Source organism: Echiichthys vipera (assembly GCF_963691815.1).
Source record: "Echiichthys vipera genome assembly, chromosome: 17".
NCBI classification, from domain to species: domain Eukaryota; kingdom Metazoa; phylum Chordata; class Actinopteri; order Perciformes; family Trachinidae; genus Echiichthys; species Echiichthys vipera.
Genome location: NC_139842.1, coordinates 5880907 through 5901572, shown reverse-complemented (window position 1 = coordinate 5901572; position 20666 = coordinate 5880907). Strand labels below are relative to the sequence as shown.

At 41.8% G+C, this 20666-nt stretch overlaps 2 protein-coding genes across 3 annotated transcripts; one reads left to right on the top strand and one right to left on the bottom strand.

Moving 5' to 3' along the window:
* The first annotated feature begins 1489 nt into the window (after positions 1 to 1489).
* On the top strand, positions 1490 to 12527 carry engase (endo-beta-N-acetylglucosaminidase). The gene is made up of 14 exons (XM_083930614.1): positions 1490 to 1619; positions 2415 to 2494; positions 2575 to 2776; positions 4188 to 4336; positions 4829 to 4983; positions 6112 to 6260; positions 6365 to 6536; positions 6625 to 6731; positions 6817 to 6928; positions 8054 to 8241; positions 8339 to 8481; positions 9340 to 9436; positions 9530 to 9641; positions 10008 to 12527. Exons 1-14 carry the CDS (start codon positions 1504 to 1506, stop codon positions 10404 to 10406), a joined length of 2181 nt encoding a protein of 726 aa, XP_083786740.1. The 5' UTR covers positions 1490 to 1503; the 3' UTR covers positions 10407 to 12527.
* An 857-nt stretch (positions 12528 to 13384) lies between these two features.
* On the bottom strand, positions 13385 to 20611 carry scpep1 (serine carboxypeptidase 1). 2 transcript variants are annotated; one of them, XM_083931882.1, is made up of 13 exons: positions 20480 to 20611; positions 20134 to 20276; positions 18380 to 18469; positions 18006 to 18161; positions 17393 to 17467; positions 16762 to 16834; positions 15930 to 15967; positions 15713 to 15841; positions 14839 to 14923; positions 14650 to 14763; positions 14425 to 14562; positions 13982 to 14145; positions 13385 to 13877 (listed from the first exon to the last, which is right to left on the bottom strand). In XM_083931882.1, the coding sequence occupies exons 1-13, from the start codon at positions 20538 to 20540 to the stop codon at positions 13815 to 13817; spliced, it is 1329 nt and encodes a 442-aa protein (XP_083788008.1). In that variant the 5' UTR covers positions 20541 to 20611; the 3' UTR covers positions 13385 to 13814. The 2 variants fall into 2 exon arrangements, with proteins under 2 accessions (XP_083788008.1, XP_083788007.1); XM_083931881.1 differs by having other exon boundaries at positions 14650 to 14923.
* Between the last annotated feature and the right edge of the window lie 55 nt (positions 20612 to 20666).

Sequence of the window (20666 nt, the reverse complement as noted above, 5' to 3'; positions counted from 1 at the left end):
TAGGAAACAACTGAATCTGTAGATAGCTGGTGATAACAGTAACAATATGCTTTTCATTTTATGCCTTTGTTGGTTTGATAGGATTATGCGTCCTGCCTGCCCCACATTTACCTTGATTGATTGAATCATTCATTTAAATATGGCTTTTGACTGGGACCTTGGAGGACCAAAGAGTCACAGAAATAGTTATTCTGCCTTTCATTAATTATTAACTAAATTCATTATTTTATATTTAATGGGCAATAAAGAGATTACATTTTAATTAATAAAGAGAGGAATCAATTATCAATATATATACTATATATATACTATACTATATATACTTTATGTCACTTTATATCATCACTGCACCACTTTATTCAGTTGTACTGTCACTTACTCCAGTAAGAAAGGCTGCTGCACTTTACACTGTCACTTTATATCACCACTACATCACTTTATTTTGTGGTACTGTAACTTACTGCTGCTACACTTACTGTGCCTTACTGTAACCTTGTTCTGTAGGAAATGCTGCTACATTTCACTGTGGTTTACTGTAACGTATCTCAGTAAAATGCTGCTACACTGTACTTTACTGTAACTTACTTCAGTAAGAAATGCTGCTACACTTCACTGTGGTTTACTGTAACTTAGTTCAGTAAGAAATTCTGCTACATTTTTAACACTGTTTTCACTTATCGCTCCTTATCACTTATTTAGTTTGTACTTATTTTATTTCAATCTGCTGCTAAACTGCACGCTGCGTATTGTTGTATGTTGTATATAATTACGCTTAACCACAATGTCTGTAGTTATTGTTTGATTTATTTGACGTTAGCTTTATTTTGATTTGATTATGTTAGCTTATTGTTACTCTGATCCTTTCCCATCTTTGTATTGAAACTGTTGCACAATAATCTCCCTCGGGATAAATAAAGCTTCTTGAATTGAATTGAATAAGATGTAGTGAAGCAACATAACGCAGTTGTATAACTTTGTGCACCATATAACGTCAAATGTCTATAAAACAGCAATATAACACAAATATATAATATATGATATTACAGTGTTAACGTTTAGCTCATTCTTTTTTTTAAGCTGTGCATATGATGCAGAGCCTATGCGGCCGCCATGTTTCCCTTCCCCGTGTTGTTGTTCCTTTGGTTTCCTGCTGGAGACTGATCTCCTGTAAGTTTAGAGTCTCTGGTCCTGCACAACAACAAAGAGTGCGGGTTCCTTTGTCCAGCTGGCCTCAGTCCTCAGTGTGTCCTCTAATGAGAAACAATTAACTTCACCGTCCATTCTTTGAAAGGGAACACAATACCTTACGGTCATACAAGTTATAATGAAACTATCGAAGTAGGGCATTTTACACAAAGTCAACGTTTCTGACGTGATACTTTGTCGTTGCATTGACGGAACTGATGCTTTTATTGTGAAGGATCTGGGGGCCGGAAGTGTTTTGCTGCTGTTGCTGTCAGTGTTTCCTCCTTCTTCAATGGTCCGTCAGCTAAACTCAAGGAAATGTCTGTGACTGTGGATGGAAACGAGCTTCTCCTCGGGAGAGAGGCCGGAGAGGACCGGGATCAGGTCGGCGTGCAGACGGACACCAGTGGCCCCAGCAGCGGCAGCGGCAGCCGGTAACTTATTACTGTTCTACTCGGTTACTTTCACCATCCTACATGTCAGTAGTTCACAGTGTACCAGCAGCACCGTGTAACTGTGACTGTCTTCATGCTGTTTATACTTTTAAGGATTATTAACAACGATGTCATCAAACAGAAATATTTAATCTTCAAGGACATTCAACAACAGCATTGGCAGAAGGGGAGACTGGGGCCAATTGTAACTTTTGTTTACATTTACCTTCATAACTCACAGAATACTTAAAATACACCAGGTATTTTTCACATATATATATATATATTCAAACATTAATAATGCAATTGATATAATTTCACCAATACGACAAAGATGAAATATTACATTTACTGCAAAAAGTCACTAAAGGGGCAGTTGTAACAGTGGTTGGGGGCAGTTGTAACATTGAAATAAACAAGTCATATTAAGCAACTTTATCTTTAAAAAAAAAAGCCATTTAATAAACACATTTATTTCACCTTTTTTTTAATATAATTTTACATTTAATGCTAGTGAAATATGTTCATTTTCAACAAGTTGCTTACATTGAGCCATGTGGGTCCTGACCTTCCATCCATGATAAGCTCGCAACAGCTATATTAACATAGGTTGTCCGTTTTTAACAAATCACCTAGAGATGCATGATGTAAGTTTACATTTGCAGTCATCTAAACTTTAGACAAGTGAAGAAAAATAATGTACACATACAAATACATAACATAGGTCTAGTCGTCTTTGGACATTTTAATTCAGAAATGTTACATAAGCATCATCTTTCTACCTCCTTTCACCAGGTTGGAGTCTTGTTTGGATCAACCAATGGGTTCAGGCAGTGTCCACGAAGACGTCAAGTACACGCCCTTATCTCTACCAGGTGAGCTCCCTGTCTGAAACAGTGGGAGCGGCAGTTGATGTCTCGGTGTGTGTAGAATGACCTTTTACTCTCCCTCTCAGCCAAACACTATGATGCCGACACCACCGAACCAATCAGTTGTGGTCTTCAGACTCTGGAGGAACTGTTGTCGTGGAAACGAAGCGAAGCGAACCCCTTTAACGTGGCAGTCGTCCCTCTGGCACCTCGGGATCCTCCTCTCGACAGCTGTCCACGCCGGACCCTGGTGTCTCATGACATGATGGGCGGCTACCTGGATGACCGGTATGATGATAATTGGAAGGATTCAAACGTCTGCTTCTTAAAGTAACACTCTCTGATCTTGATACTTTAAAGACATGAACTAGTGTACATTTCATTGTCTTTGGTCCTGTCTGTCTTTGTGCATGTTCAGGGAGAGGCACAAAAACAAACTGCTGACCCAGAAGTTGGAAGAACACTATTTTACAATATCATTGTCCGCTGTAGCGTTAAGATTTCCCTTGAAACATTTCTTACCTTTCTTGCATGTCACAGTCAGATCACTCAGGACTTTCCTCCAAAGTCCAATCCTCTGCCCTCAGAGCTCCCTTTTCCCCTGACATGTGTGTTGAGAGAAAAATGCTGCGTTCAAGTGCCAAGGGAAGTCCGAAGTTTCGGACCCCCCAACTAGACAAAGTGCACTGGAATGCCTGTCAAAGTGGAACCTCCTTCTAGCTTATTCAGGGGAGATCGACCTACCTCAAATTCGCTAGTAGGAGGTTCCCCTTTGACAGGCATTCCAGTTCACTTTGTCTTGTTGGGGGGTCCAAATCTTCGGACTTCCCTTGGCACTTGAACGCAGCATGAGCAGCACAACTGAAACTGAGCGAGATATGACAGGCAGGAAGCTCAGCCAATAATTTTATTCAGATGGAAGAAAGTGATTTGTCAGACTTTTATTAGAAATATATGAGAATTAAATATTGATGAGTTTTAACACCTGGTGGATTTAGTGTGCCATATGCTTATTAGGAGCATTTTAAGATTACAAAAGAAAAGTTTTAAACATGACTGAAAGGTAAGAATTTCTTTAACTTAACAAGGGTGTCCACATTAGGGTCACAACAGTATGAGACTTTCACGGTACGATAGCTGTAACTGTGTAATTATCATTGAAACTAGCTCAAAGGTCAATTTTCACAACATAACCATAACATCATATTAGCAGTCTCTGAGATATTAGATACGAGAGTATTACAGCCTACAGAGGATGAAACTCTACCAACAACTACTGAACTGGAGACTATTCATTTTGCATCAAGTGTGTTTTAGTTACATATTGTATTTGAGTTGATTTAGGCATCAATAATAATTAAAGTCCACATTCATTCAGATGAAGGTAATATGATTAATGAAGTGCTTTCCCTGTGGAGACGTCTCATATACAGCTCAGGACCACTCGACATGTTCGCCCTCTGAAATCACTCCTTTAAAATAGGACAAATGCCACCTCACAGTGAAATACTGTACAACAGGCAGAGCTTACTGTAAATACCACAGTTAGTGTTGATGGGTGTTTCCTTATACATGACTAGCAGGCAGAGAATGGGATGTTGGCTTTCATTCACAGATGGATCTTCTTGTAATTCTCACAGAGATGTTTGTTTGTTGATCCACGTACCGTAATGCTGTCATGCTCTCTTCGGCTGTTCAGGTTTGCCCAGGGGACTCATGCGGAGGCTCCATATGCCTTCTACCACTGGCAGTACATTGATATTTTCAACTACTTCACACACAACCTGGTGACTATCCCTCCGGCTGTGTGGACCAACGCTGCACATAAACATGGAGTCATTGTTCTAGGTGAGAGAACCACGTCCAGTTCAGTCCTCAGACTGCATCCACACACTACTGCGTTTTCATTCGAAAACAGCGTTAAAAACAAAAAGAAAGAAAAGATCTCCGTCTCATGGGTATAAGGCAGTAACGGTGGTGGAAAACATAGATATACAGTATATATGATGATGTTAAAGTGGTACCGACCCCATTATCCACCGCCAGAGGAAGCCATGGCAAAGGGGGAACTCACAAATGTCAGCCTCTACAGACTGAAAGGCAACCCAGAAGTTTTCAAACTAAAATGGGCTCAGCAGCGTTTCTAAATGTCTCCGATTTAGGGGCTCGGAAACACAGGAGTAGTTTGGACACGAGGCGTAATTATAGCAAAAGTTGTTTTCAAAGATAAACTGGGGCTACATCCACACTACAATTTAAACGAAAAAGTAGTAGTGAGGATGTAGCCTCAGTTTGGCTTTTATATTCGAGACAAATAGAATTTTATGTTGTGTCTTCCAGGGACGTTGATCACAGAGTGGACCGATGGAGCGGCAATGTGCGAGACCTTCCTCAAAGAGGAGGAGTTGTACCGGACTGTGGCTGATAAACTGGTCCAGATCAGCCACTGCTACGGCTTCGACGGCTGGCTGATTAACATCGAGAACGTCCTCAGTGTTAGTAAAACTTTTATACCAAACCGTGTGTGTGTGTGTGTGTGTGTGTGTGTGTGTGTGTGTGTGTGTGTGTGTGTGTGTGTGTGTGTGTGTGTGTGTGTGTGTGTGTGTGTGTGTGTGTGTGTGTGTGTGTGTGTGTGTGTGTGTGTGTGTGTGTGTGTGTGTGTGTGTGTGTGTGTGTGTGTGTGTGTGTGTGTGTGTGTGTGTGTGTGTGTGTGTGTGTGTGTGTGTGTGTGTGTGTGTGTGTGTGTGTGTGTGTGTGTGTGTGTGTGTGTGTTAGTGTCTTATTCTTCTTAAATGCAATCAAATCTACTACAAATGAAGTTACCTTACCTTATAATATGCTCAGGCGTTATAGTCATAGAGGGCCCATGAGGTGAGTCAAACAATGACATACTTAAATTAAACTCATGAATAAGTAAAGATAATGAAATACAATAGTCTTGACCACAAGTTTTCTTACTGTGCCCGGTATTTATATCTCATTTATTCGCAGAGCACATCCTGTAAATTCAAAGTCTGTGTAGCTTTGATTTTTCATGTACACAAATCAAAAGGAATAAGCACATTTCTTTAGACTGCAAACAAGAACAAAGATGCTACTGCACTCAGACACAGAGGATGAAAAACATTCTGTTACACTGAACCAATCCAGTTTGTTTAAAACAAGGTTATATTCCAAAGCAACAGCTGTGCCGATCCCAGCCCATCCAGATATACTTCTTATTTGTTCTTCTTTGTACAAAAATATGAATAGAAGTTGACTCAATATGACTAAATATCTACAGACATCCCCATCAGACTCAGCTGTACGCTGTTTACTGGTTATTATCAAATGTGCCTCCATGATTCCTTTCTTTGCCTCACCTCCTCACGTCTTAGTCCCTCCTACCTGTGATGCCCTGTGAGTGGAGTAAGACACATGAGGAGAGAGAAGTTGAAGCAACAGGCATTTGACAAAATTAGACATCCATATATTGGAGCGCTGAGAAACGATCTCTGGGTCACAGGCGAGAGGAGGAAAGGCACAAAACACAGACATGAGAAGAGCCCCTTCTCTCCTCTCTCATTCTTTCCCCTGCTGACTGAAGCATGTGACGCCCTGTGTGTGCTGCCCTCTGCTTGCAGGAGGTTGCGGTGAAGAACACACCTCTGTTCCTGCGCTATCTGACGGACCAGATGCACGAGAGAGTGCCTGGCAGCCTGGTGCTGTGGTACGACAGTGTGATCGAGAGCGGACATCTGACATGGCAAAATGAACTCAACCAGTCCAACAAGTAAATGCATTATAACTCAAAAGAAACACATTGGTCAACCAAGGTACATTTATAAGCATTTTTCAGTTCATTAATAACTGTCCAACACTTTGTCCAACACCCAGGATGTTTTTCGATGCTTGTGATGGTTTCTTCACCAACTACAACTGGACAGAGCAGAGCCTGGAGGGGATGAGGGACTACAGCGGGGTCCAGGGCCGCCAGGCTGACATCTACATCGGGGTGGACGTGTTCGCCCGAGGCAAGGTGGTGGGAGGAATGTTGGAAACAAACAAGGTACTCACTGTGTGAAACATGGGTGTCTGGTATGAAGAAGCGTTGCTCATTATCAGATCGTTGACACGATTCACCTTCTTGTCAACAGGCGCTGGAAATCATTCGGAAACACAACTTCTCTGCAGCCATCTTTGCTCCAGGCTGGGTGTACGAGACCAACAATGATAAGAGCCAATTCCGCGAGAATCAGGACAAGTGAGATTCACACACTGTCATTATTGCTTACATTGACCTTTTAACTTAATAAGGATTTCTAAACAGAGCCCTGCCCTGTGTTCAGGTTCTGGGCTCTGCTGTCAGACTACCTTTACATCCATCGGCCAGCATCACCTCTCCCCTTCATCTCCTCCTTCTGCCAGGGCTTTGGGAAGGCCCTCTACTGCAGAGGACAGGTACTTTAAATCAGTACAATGGTGATACAAACAAACGGAGCTTATATGATGTAATGAAGGTAAACAGATGACGGCACTGTCTAAGAGCTATTTTAACCCTGATCACATTATGGGACACATTGGATTTAGAGCTTTGGTGACCAAGGACGCTGCCCTCGGCCAAAGTCTGAAAATCGTCCGCTGCATTAAAATGTATGACGCTGGCTGACACATTTTAACAGCAGCTACCAGGACTTTGGTCATGTATGTATTGTTAGAATTCAGTAATACATCCAGGGCCATGGTGTTACATGTTTCAAACAAAACACTGTCCTCTCACTTTTTTACTGAGAGCTTCAAATCCTCTGAGGAAGAACATGTGATGCTTCTCCTCCACACTGGTAGACCAATAAAGTCTGTGGCCATGCTACACTGTAAGGAACAGCAGCACTGTGTAGTCTTCAAAGGTGTACCACAGGGCTCTGTATTGGGTCCACTTATATTTACTATTTATATAAATAATCTGTGTCAGGTGGTAATTTTCATCAACAGGGTTGTATACCCTTGTGGTCAACTCTTGTGAAGACCATTAAATACTTGCAAAGTGCTTTAAATGTTGTGCGTAGTTCCATTTTTGTGTGAGTATACAACGGAGAAAAACTGTTATGCAGATTTTTTGCATGTATATCACCACAGGCATCCAATTTGTAATACTGCAAATATATACAAATACTGCAATACTTTAATTAGTGCACCACAACTCAGTCACCATTGTATTACCTCCTTTGGTGATAGATAGTGACTTAACAGACATTTATTTAAATATAAAACTTTGAGATTACAACTTTAATTTCTCTTTTGAAATGTGAGTTCCCTTGATTTGATATTTAGTTTCTCTAAATTGTGTTTCTTTTTTTGTGTTCTGTCTGTAAATGTGTGTTTGTATCTATGCTGCTACCTGTCTTGGTTAGGCCTTCGTTTAAAGAGTGGTTTCTAAATCTCAGTGGGACCCTCCTGGCTAAATAAAGGTTGAATAACATTTTTTAAAAGTATGGTAGCTGCAGGATCTGTCGTTGTTTGTTTAGTGTGTGTGCTTGGTGACTGCAGTTTGGTGTTGTGTGTTTGTGTGTGTCTGTGTGCGTGCAGCGTGAGGCCAACAGGAGCTGGTTCAACCTGACTGCCCAGGAAATCCAGCCCCTGTACTACCATACAGAGTTGGAGGGCCAGGGCTGGCTGAGCAGCCGAGGCTGCCCAGAGGACGCCTGGAACGGGGGCTGCTCGCTGCTCCTGGATGGACTCATCCCCGCCACTCACACATCTCCAGTTTGTGCAAAGTGTGTGTGTTTCTTGTTTACTCTGACTTTGTTTTCATGTGTGGGGGGGTAGTGATCTTGCCACCACAGTTGATGCACACATCTCTGTCTCTCTCAGTATCTTCTCCCTCCATGTACCCCTGGCATCCAAGACTCTGGTGACCCTCATCTACAAATCATCTGCTGGGATCAAAGTGTCCCTGGTGCTGAAGACAACGGACCCCAGTCAGTGCACACACATGGATGTCCAGGATGTCAGACGTAAGTTTCTCATAGTCCAATACCTGCTTATTCTTCAGCTTTAATCACTTTATAAATCAGAACATGATCTTCTCATGTTCTGCAGTTAAGAGAGTTTCCTAAATTCAACTTAGAACACTCGTACAAGAAGAAGTTTAGGATTAAATGTATTTCTCTTTTCAGCCTCAGGGATGTCACATTCAATATATGTTGATATTCAGCAGAATCAAGTGCTGATTGTTGAATCACAGTGACCTGTCAGGATGGACAGGTTGTGCAATATGTTGTTTTGGAGTTGTGCTACGCCATGCAGCGCAACGTAACACAACACAACACAACGTAACACAACGTAACACAACACAACGTAACACAACACAACGTAACACAACACAACGTAACACAACGTAACACAACGTAACACAACGTAACACAACGTAACACAACACAACGTAACACAACATAACACAACATAACACAACGTAACACAACACAACGTAACACAACACAACGTGACACAACGCAACGTGACACAACGCAACGTGACACAACGCAACGTGACACAACGCAACGTGACACAACGCAACGTGACACAACGCAACGTAACACAACGCAATGTAACACAACGCAACGCAAGGTAACGCAACGTAACACAACATAACGCAACGCAACGCAACGCAACGTAACGCAACGCAACGTAACGCAACGCAACGTAACTTATTTGGAATTAACATAACTTTTTTTGGAGCCACTGGTGAATTTGATTCAATTTGAGTGGAGTGGGGTGAAATCTAGTTGAGCGTGGAGTGTTATTGAGTGTTTGTGTGTGTGTCACATCTTGACGTCCTGGTTGCTCAGCACTGATTGTATGTGTTTGTACAGTTCCCAGTGTGTCTCCTGCCCCGGATGAGGTGCTCCAGCTGGTGAGCCAGTTCTCTCAGCTGTGTGGCAACTTGAGTCCAGATGGTTGGACTGTCGGGTAAGACAGCTAACAGCTAAATAACAACTGAGTGAGTGGATTTATTTCATTATTAAGTTTGTGTTCCTTTTAACATGTCACTGTGGGCTGCAGGTGTTCACAGCTAGAGCTTCGTGGCTGCGCTCTCAGAGAGGTTTGTTTGAGCGTCCAGAGGGACGGAGAGCCTCAGGACACACCGTTCAGCTGCAGGGTGGGAGAACTCATGGTGAGACAATGTGTTCTCTACCTACTGTACATTGTTAGAGGCCCATAACTGCTTTTAGCTGACATTGCCTTTCAGTTTATTCACTGGAATTGGGACCAATTTAAAACAACAGACTCAGCTCTAACCGCTCCTTTCAGTGCTGACAGTTTTACACTTTATTGTCTTTCAGTTTCAGCACTTCTATTTGAAGGGCTAGTTCAACTTCTTTCAGTTTGTATTTTGACTTCAACTGCAATTATTTCAACTATATAAAATGTCTCAATTGCACATTCTATTTTTCCACAGGAAATGTAGATGTTTCTATTTATAAATGTAATACAACTTAAACATAAGTAATAGACATCTCTCTCTCTCTCTCTCTGTCAGCTCTTGGATGCAGCCAGCCTGCAGGTCCCCCCTGAGCTGGTTCAAGGCTTGTGTATTTATGACGTGGTGTGGCTGCGTGGTGCTGGTACCTCTGGGTCCAACTCTACCTGCCTGCACCTCAACGCAACTTTGCGCTGGGACTACCCCATTGAGCTTGTGCGGCACTTCAGGGTGTACTGGCGACGGCTGAGAGGACCTGATCCCCGAATCCCCCCGGGTCCGCTGCTTCTCGTGGGCCGGGCATATTCTAACCTTTTTAGAGTCACAGAGCTGGAAGTGCCGGAAGCACCCAGCCTGTTGGAGCTGGTGGTAGAGCCGGTGATCAGGAAGGGCTTCCCGGTCCCAGAGAGCCACTGGGGAAGAAGAAGCCTCAGCTATGCAAATGACTCAACGCAATGACTCAACGCAATGACTTAAACAATTATTATTAGGCTGCTTCTTTAATAAACAGAGCTGCAATCATGACTCTGATGTCAAATTCAACGTTCCCAAGTAAGAGCACTTCAACAGCTTCCAATTAGTTTTCTGCTGAGAAGTTTTGGAGGCTTGGGAGACGGCTGTCCACTGTTATATCTGAATGTTATTACATTTGAAATTTGGGGGGGAGAAGTACAGATATTGATCAAACAAAGTGATGAACATGACGTTAATCTGCCTCAATTATTCTGTTTGGCTTTGTTTCATCTTCAGAATCTGTAGTTTTCTTTTGACAATTCATTGTCCACATACTGTAGTGGCTTTTTCTTGAGCTTTCAACCACCATCCTGTTTTCATCATAATGTAACAGCTCCATCTCCATGACAACTGGGATATGATTAAATGCTTCAGTAAAAATAGCAAGTGGACCTTAAAAGAATAGATGTTTATTTGCTCCTTTTTTTATCAAGAGTTAGATGAGGTTTGACGGACTCCATCGCGCTGTGTCAGCATTGGAGAAAAGGTCTGGCTGCACGAGCTAACATTCTGGGATAGAAACGTGTAAAACGCATTCTTGCTTGTTAGATTTTCTTTAAAACCTGTTATAATAATCAAATAATTAGCTGAACGGAAGGAGAATGTCAGCTGAAATAGGCGGCCAATGGCTAGCTTTATCCCAACAGTCTACATCCGGTTAGTGAGACTTGTAGTCCAAATTTAACAAAATCCACCCACCAGCTAAAGCTCACTCATTTACTTACTAACATACTTTCCTATTTGTACAAAACCCTAAAGTGTAAGAACAAGTGTTGGTTTGAAGGGAGTTTTGTGCTGCACTGTTTCTGATTTTTGAACTCATTAAATGAAGGAGATAAAACATGTTAACCAGCGAGCTTTAAAGATCCTGGTAGGCAGATGTTATCTTTGGACATGGGCAGGCTAGCTCTTTCCCCACGTTTCCAGCCTTTATGCTAAGCTAAGCTAATTGGCTGCTGTAGCTTTATATTTACTGTTTGGACATGAGAGTTTTACTTAACTCTTATCAATCTTCCCAAAACTATTCATGCGTCCCCACATTTTACTTTCCGTATGTGCTCGAGCAGAGAAAGACCTCACTACATGTCTGGTAATAAAATATGAAAATGATCCAATCCGGCTTGTAAAGGATGAAATGTAGAGATGGATTAATTATCCAGGGCTACCATGTACGTACTGTGCTTGAGATTTACACTGTCGGCTCAATCAAATGCACTCGTATAACATCTCAGGGTTTCTGGAGAATTTCATTTATAGTCTGTCTTTCAGTTTGCCGTGTCATCCGCCGTGTTTTAACGAGATGTGAGTCTGCAGTATCGCAATGGAATAGGTCTCTGAGAAGCCACTTATATATCTATGATGATGATTTACCCATTCTATTCATTATATGCGGAGATATGCACGATTAACCTTTTGAATCACTGTGCTTTTTAAGCTGTATGTCAGCATATGTATGCAACACCAAAAATATCAGACAATACATTTCACAAAGTAAATGTCGATGATCTGTTTGTGCTTGTTGATTTAAGGAGAACTTGTATAACTGAAGGATCCTTGTGTAAAAAAACCCCTGTTCAAACAGTTCCCTGAAGTTGAGATGTGATGATTTGGTGGCCAGGCTACCTGCTGCTACATCAAACACTAAACTACATCATATCATCATCTTCCATACAGTCTATACATCAGACGCAGTATTCACATGTCTTAACCAGGTGCATCATGGATAATGGAGCAATAACACTTGTTTTATTTGTACTTAATTTAGATGAATTTGCATTGTTGCACCGACATTAGTTTTCGTTTTTTAATATTAAAAAGAATGCCTGTTGATCAATGTGCATTATTTGACTGTGGTTAACCAGATGTCTATTATGCTGCAAGGTGAATACTTTGTAGAGAAGCTATTATAAGAAAAATCACAGCTAAAAGTCTCATGATCTCTGCAGTCAACACAATGTATTTCTGTCTAAATATGTGCATCAGTGTTAAATGCAGCTGGTATGTCTATCAGGACATACAGGTTTCTATCTCTTCTTTATGAAGGGTGGCGTATGTTAATGCAGCTAAATGCTTTAATACGTTGTGTGTTTCAGCCACACTTGAGGCTTGGCTCTGAAGGTGGAAATGTTTTGTTCCTGACTGAAATAACTACTAAATGATTGGTACAAGATGATCCCTACCATGAGGTTGTCATCTTTGGGTTTGAGTGAAATGTCTCAGTTCATCTAACACCACCAACTGATTACAGTTTTCACTTAAGTAAAAGTTTACAAGCTCTGTATCCTCTTAATGACCTGTCAGTGTTTTTTCTTTAGGTCAAATGTTTAGTGTATGTTTCCCTGGGTCAACATGTTGAAATCACCCACCTACAGATTACAGCCTACTTATGTTACATAACATACACACTCAAATGAGAAGGTGTCTTGACTTCAGTAGAGAGATGCAAAGTGTGTCTTATGATCAATTAAAATAGCAGTTGGCTACAGAACGGACTGGCACAACATTTAGTAAAGACGTTCCCCACATTATGAACTACAGGCATGCCTGCAGCTTTAGATAGCACGGCTAATTGCTAGCATTGGCATGCCAACATTGACGATAACATGAGGTTACCATGTTGAGCATCTTAGTTTAGCATGCCAATATTCGATGAATAGCATTATCAAACAAAGTAACTGAGGCTGATGGGAATGTCATAAGGTTTGTGCTCATAAGTAAAGAAAAGGGCAACTTGATGATGGCACCAGATGAATTACAAGTTCAATTTTCTTTTTTATTACAATTAATAATGTAGTGGACTTTCCCCAGAGCCATGGCACTAGAGTGGTACATTTTGTCAGCATGTCAGCATGCCAGACTGGAAGATTGCAAACATACCTGCTAAACATTACATGTTAGCATTGTCGCTGTTAGCATGCTGAAACTGCTGTGCCCACATAAAGCGGGTTGCTCGTGTGGCTGGAGTGTCAACCTTACTCCCACATGCCATAAAAGGCAGTTCAGTCATTAAATGACTGAACAAGCCATCACATTGGTTAGTTACATTGTACCACACCATAAGCGTCCCTGTAGAGAATTCTGTAAAAACACATGTCCACACATGTAATGAAAGACAAATCACATTCACAAATGAAAGAAAAACAAAAAGGTTCCCCTGCTTCTTAGATAAGTAGTAAGAAGAATACTTTGATACTGAACCAGAGAAGAGACAGCAGCATTTAAAAAAAAAAAGTGTCTTTATTGTTGTCCAAGTTACACAGGTCAGTGCTGAGATCGATCATTGGTTTAGCAGAGGATTATAAAAAAGGTGAAGTGATCATTTTGATTGTCAGAGCATCAGAGTTTGTGGATCAATCAGTCCTGCTGGGTGATCATCTTCATCATCTGCAGGGCCATAGGTCCCTGGTCTGAGGGAATCTGGGACAACAGGATAAGACAAGAATTTTAGGCTGAAAATCTAGTAACATATGGATTTATCTCATGCAGGAGCACTTACTAAATCATTTGTGCCAGTGTCTTACCATGTGTCCGGCTTTGAGGATCCAATAGAAGGAGAAGTTCTTGTGAGTCTTGCAGAAAGCTCCAGTAACACCTGGGGACGAGGGGTCATCCAGGGGGGTCCACCTCAGCTTGTTAAACCCAGGTAGCCCCTCCCACTTCAGCTTCTTCACCCACAGCTCCTGACCTGTGACAATGAGCGTAAAAAGATATATCGTATCATATCATTGGGGTACAACACACACACACACATGCAGTAAAATCTGGTCTGCCCCAACAGCTGGCACACAACCATAGTACATTGGGATAGATTCCTCTCAGACCGTGTCCCAGCCTTAATTTAATAAGCCTCAACGTGTGACAGGAAGTACAGATCCAAGAGACACAGCTTTTTACCAGAAGATTTAAATATGTAGACGTGTTTACAGCACAGACGGGTGAACAGAAGATGCAGTGAGTAAGTTACCAATGGTGTCCACGATGAGATCCAGCTGTCCGTTGTAAACTGTGACGTTGACTCCAGCCATCAGCAGCTGGTCCACTACGTCCACCACGGGCCTCATGAAGTCTCCTGCCATGTAGCTGAACACCTCCTCTGCCTGGCCTAGACACACAGCAGATGGACAACCATATGATGCATGTCAGACTAAAACTGAGGGGGGTCACACAGTCCAATAGTCAGATACAGTACCTCCCCAGGTGACATTCTGGGGGATGATGCCCAGTTTCTTCCTGATCGGTCCATTCATTAGCTCACTCAGTGATTGGCCGTGGAGGGGTCGAATGTGGCGTCGTGTCTGCAGAGCTGGTGGAGATAAGACATTTAGACTCCTGCAATGAGCCATTTTACAGTGCTGCTGGGAGATGCAGAGCGTCTTACCGATGAAATCCTCTCCTGCTGCAGACGAGCGACTCTCATCCGGCTCCTGCGTCAGGATGTTGTAAAAGTTCACACCGTTGGTGTTCTGACATGAAAACAAAAACAAGACCACATCAGACCTTCATAAGCACTGTGCAGCAAGAAAAAAAACCCATCACACTTTGTCAGTAACAAAATGTTGCATTACACGTCTTAAATTCCATGATAAGATTTGCTTTGTGGTTTAGTCCAACAGTACACATTCTGCATAAATGTGTTCATTGTTGCAGCTTGTAAAGGTGAAGCTCATTTTAATGACTTTAGATACATTACTTTACATACTGCTGGGGGATTTATACATTTCTTCTGCAGGCCAATAACAATTATTGATACAATACTTTTTTGCACTATAACCTGCATATAAAGCTGCATGAAATAGAAATACTGAAGTATAATAATTTGGAGATACGTGTACTTACTTAGCTATAGTACACCACTTTGTGTTAAGGCCAGGCTAGTGATTTTTCAGTCTTGTGCTAAGCTAACTGTTTCTTCAGATATAGAATACCAAAACACATTTCCCAAGACTATTCTTTTAATGTTGAGCGATGTTGAGTTAGTGCCAGTAAACTGCACACTTCCTGTTGAATGCATTAAGAGCTCATTAAAACAGAGAGGCTTCTTCCTAAAATATGATATACACATAGGAACAAGGGAAACAATAAATAAAGGTCTGACTCTAAAATAAGCGGATATTAAAATCAGCTTCAGACACCATTTAAGAATTGACACTTTAAAAATGAAGTAACACCCATGCTTGTTATTTCCATGAAACACTATAAACATCTCCCTGTATATGAAGAGGTGACTGTGGATCATCCTGTGTCGTACAGACCTGCTCCACCACCGTCTCAGCCACAGACCACAGCTCTGTAGCCTTCTCAAACTGCTGCTGCTCCACAGCTCGCTTCACATCCTCGGCTGCGCTGCTGACGTCTGCCAGGCCCGCCTCATCCAGCAGAGACTGCCCAGCACAAAGCCACAGAGAGGTATTTTACAAAACAGTGTATGGGTCACATGACGGTCAACAGAGCAGCTGCACTGTTACTTACAGTGGTGTAAAGGTACGGGCCCCAGGTCATCACAGAGTCTGGGAATGAGGCACAAGTGTTTAAGCTCATCAATGTCACATATGTAACCTTTTATTATAATAACAGCAACAGTAAAAACTTGCTGACAAATTCACCAAACACCCTTTAAAAACGTGGCCTTTTAAATACACACACCACAATATACTTTACCGATCTCTCTGTACTGCTGTACTATAATATTTATGTCATACTAGATTTTACTACTACATTGCATTATGCCTCTGTACTAAATCATACTATGTTAACACTGTCTTACCACATCATACGAATATGTATTAATCACAGTATACATTATTATGGTGTACACTGTTTGCACACTAAACTCCTTATTTATCATATCTTGTAACTTTAACTGCTCTTCTATAGGTCATTTCTTTTTTTACTTCTAGTTGTATATACCTCCTTTTGTATTCATTTGATTTGTACTTCTTTATTTATGTCTTTGTGTTGCTGAAACAAATCTTACAACATATTCATTATTGTTAGACTTCAGCTCAGAACATTTTCAGAAAACAAGTCCTTATATTACCTTCCTAAGCTTAACGTTACTCTGCGCTGTTCCCTGGTGGACAGGCTATAATTGTTTTCAACCACAAGTGTGATACAAGTAAGCATAGTTTGATTTCTTCCTGCTCATCAGGTAAACGCAGCTGTTAATCCACTGAATAGAGTCAAGAAGGAACATTAACCAAGTCTGAATGCTGAGTCACTGTGTAATTTAAACTAATTTGCAGCATTCCAGTTACTGATGACCACGTGTAAAGGTTGTGTCATGTGACTGACTGATACTGACCCAGAGGGGAAATCCAAGAGTCCCCGAGGGCCACACCAGCAAAGTTGCATTTCACAGTCCCATGTGCTATGGCCTGGACAGACAAGAGACACTTATTAAGTTTTATTAAGACACTTATAAGTTTGGAAAATAGGAAAAGAGTTTAGAAACATGTTTGTGTTGTTTCCAGACTATTGTCTCTTCTAAAACAAAATATATACAAATCAAAACAAGTTTACTAACACAACATAGGCGACCTGTAGATGATATGAAACTGATCAAGCTGACTGGAGAATGGTGTTGGGTTACCATGGTTACTGTTCGCAGTGTGACTGCGATTCTTATTTATTGATAAGACTGGCCTGGGAACGCCTCGGGATCCCCCAGTTAGAGCTGTTTAATGTGGCCCAGGAAAGGGAAGTTTGGGGTCCCCTGCTAAAACTGCTGCCCCCACGACCTGACCTCAGATAAGCGGTTGAAGATGAGATGAGAGATGAATGTTTGCATTGATACAATTTGTCATAATCATCATAATGTTCTAAACTTTCACCATTTGGGTATGGCCATAGCCTTTTTAAATAGTCTTGAAATGCCACTGCATGGACCTGAAGGGGACGTTGGAAAGAGAACGAACACTGTGCTGGGAACTCACCTTGGTGAGCTCCAAGGAGATGGCAGCAGCCATCTTCCCTCCATATGACTCAGAGAAGATGTAGAAGGGCACACTCTGCACACAAAAGTAGAATAAATAGCCAAGGCTGTAATCATTACATTAAAGACTAACTGAAAAGACGCAGTATTGCTAAGAAAACAAAGGCTACAGAGCTGAGCTTAGGTAGTTAGTTAAGTTAGCTGACTTGTTAGCCATCATAGCAGCCCTGCTCTATTCCTGAACGTTCCTGATTTCTATCAAATGCTGTATTATTTGTTTAATCCTTAAAATTGTTGTATTGTATACTATTGGGTGAGTTAACAGCTTGTAAAGGGTTTAGAAAACATTAGGCAGGTGCTGTTAGCCTGTATCAGCGAATATTTCATTTCTAAATTTGCTTTGACATTTACTTTTTTCAACCTCAATATACCATATGACCGACATATGATAAATACAAATCACCTACTGTTGGCCCTCAAAAAAGTCAGGGCAATTCAATCAACTCTTTTGGGGACCTCCGGTGAGTTACACACAGATAATGGCAATAAAATAAAAGCACATTTAACATGTTCTGTTTAGAGATTTACAGGATATCATAACTTGACTGACATACCTGGAACTCTGCCCTCTCTGTGAAAAAGTGTTGGAGCACCACCAGCATGTCTGAGGCCACCATGGCAACGTTGGTAGCAAAGCAGTCTGGCCTGTCAGTGTAGCTGAAGCCAGTGCCCACAGGGTTGTCTACGAACAAAAGGCTGGCTGCCTGCAACTGAAACAGCCAAAATACATCAGCACGTCAAACATCGCTACAACAACGTTACAGAAGGAGCTGTTTGTGGCAATGTGTGCGTTAAAGGAATTGCAACACACAAAAGAACAACAGTGAATCACAGTCACAAGTTGTATCTCTGCAGTGCTCCGCAGCTGTGTTTTCTGATCACTGAACAGCTGCTTGAACAAAAAGACCAGTTAATGCACCCTTCTTACCCAGCTGGTCTTTCTGGGCTCCAGGTTCCTGTCCAAAGGTCCAATCTCCTCAAAGTTCCCAAAGCCACTTCCTGATCCTCCTGGTCCCCCCTGCAGACGCACGAGCAAACATCCTCATCGTATTTAATACAGCAGCGACAGTCACATATGCATTTAAGGGGATATTATTTTCTAGAATGCATAATTATTGGCTGACCAGTTTCATGAAGAAAACTGTAAGTATTGGAGAGGAAGGAGAGAAAAAATAAAGTTTTTAAACGCTTGAAGATAAGGCTACAAAACTGAGTCATAGAAAAAAAAGGATTCTCTGCACAAAGTGTGGTTTGGTTTGCGTGAACTGCAACATTTCAGTTTCATAAGGAAGCAGGTGGTTAGCACTGTCGCCTCACAGCGAGAAGGTTCCAGCCTTTCTGTGTGGAGTTTGCATGTTCTCTCCGTGTCTGCGCCGGTTTTCTCCGGGTTCTCCGGTTTCCTCCCACAGTCCAAAGACGTGCAGGTGTTCGGTTCATTGATGACTCTAAAATTGCCCATAGGTGTGAATGGTTGTCTGTCTCTGTGCGTCTCTATGTGCCCTGTGATAGACTGGCGTCCTGTCCAGGGTGTACCCCGCCTCACGCCAGATGTCAGCTGGGATCGGCTCCAGCCCCCCGCGACCCCGACAGGGACAAGCGGTTGAAGATGAATGAATAATAATAATAATAATGTAGAGATGACTGTAGGACAACCACTTTTGCTTTTGAAAGAATATTTGTTTATTTCATATTTTATCAAATGTCTGGATGAAAGAGAAATGCTATTCTTGCAAACGCTAAAACACAGAGAGAACGTCAAATTGTTGCGTTTTTTCCATTCTTCAAATTTGTAAAAAAAACAAACCGATGGGTGGGCTTGTTGAAGCGTTGCAGCCCTACTTGCAGGGCTATAAACCCTTCCTCCATTAGTCAGTTCCTCTGCAGATGACACTAGAAGCAACACAGTTGTTGCTCACTCAGCCACACCACCAGTGCTTTTTTTTTTTGTAGTTATGTGGTCATTTGAACCAGCTTGTTTAAACAGACAAGAGCAACATCTTAAGTGTTTCAGCTACAGACACTGTAGGAGACGGCCAATCATACTCATACGAGCGTTTCTGATGCAACTGTTTATTTCCAGATTTTTTCCTATTCTTAGCCGTAAGGTTGTCAAGTCGAAATACTACCACAGCTTTGAAAATGATACAATACATTTGATAGAAAGTATTAATCAATAAAGATAAGGTTAGGAGCTGCAAGTTTACCGATTTATTCAGCTGCTGCACGATAATCAGTAAACTTGGAACGCTGTCCTAATCTTGATTAATTAATTTATATAGGCTTGGGCAGGAATGGGCACTCAGTTTCTGTTTATCATTGTGAGTTGAGTGTGTTATACACTAATTTTACTAAAATATATTAAAGCTATTAAATTAAAGTAGATCAACAATCTGATGTTCAATCCAAGACTGCACGTACTTTGTGTTGGTATGTGTTCAGGGACAAAGATTACTCTAATATGCACAACATGGACTTTTTTTCTCTCCCTTTTTGTCATTGCATCGAAAAATGTATTGATTGTTTTTATGATAGTATTGTATCACAGTTTGAAATTCTGTTACTGTGACAACTTTACTAAGATGGAAAACATTAACTCGCAGAGACTCAAAACCTGCTTCAGTCAGCGTTTTAGAGTTGGTTTAAAGTTGTCAGCAGAAGTGAGTGGACCTGGTCGTGTCTCACCTGCAGCCACAGGACCAGAGGCAGCTCCTGGTGCTCTGCAGAGCGGCTCTCAGCGGCGTACAGCCACCAGAACATGTGGGCCCCGTCCCTCACCTCCACATAGTCCCAGGCTTCTTTACCTGCGGCCAGGGGACTGCAGAGCCCTGCGGAGGATTACATGACACCGTCCACAGTTCAGCTTGTATCCAGTCACCGTATGCTTAGAGGCGCAATCAGATATGAGAAAGTAACAACGTCGCTTTCGTTTTGCAGACAGATGAATCAAGGCGTGAAGCCAGCATTTGTTTGCTCGTTATGCTGCCTTTCCACTTTGAACATCATACTACATGCAGAACATACACCATACCTTTGTTGACGGCAATAGCCAGTAAACACAGCACAGTGCAGGCTGCTTCTGTCGGGCCCATTGTTGAAGCTCAGTGTTGACCTGTTGTTTGGACCGAGTGCTCTGCGCCGCTTTATTACGAAGAGAAATCACGTGACCACACGTGTCAGCTGACACATTTTTTTTTCTTTATTTCTGACTCATATAA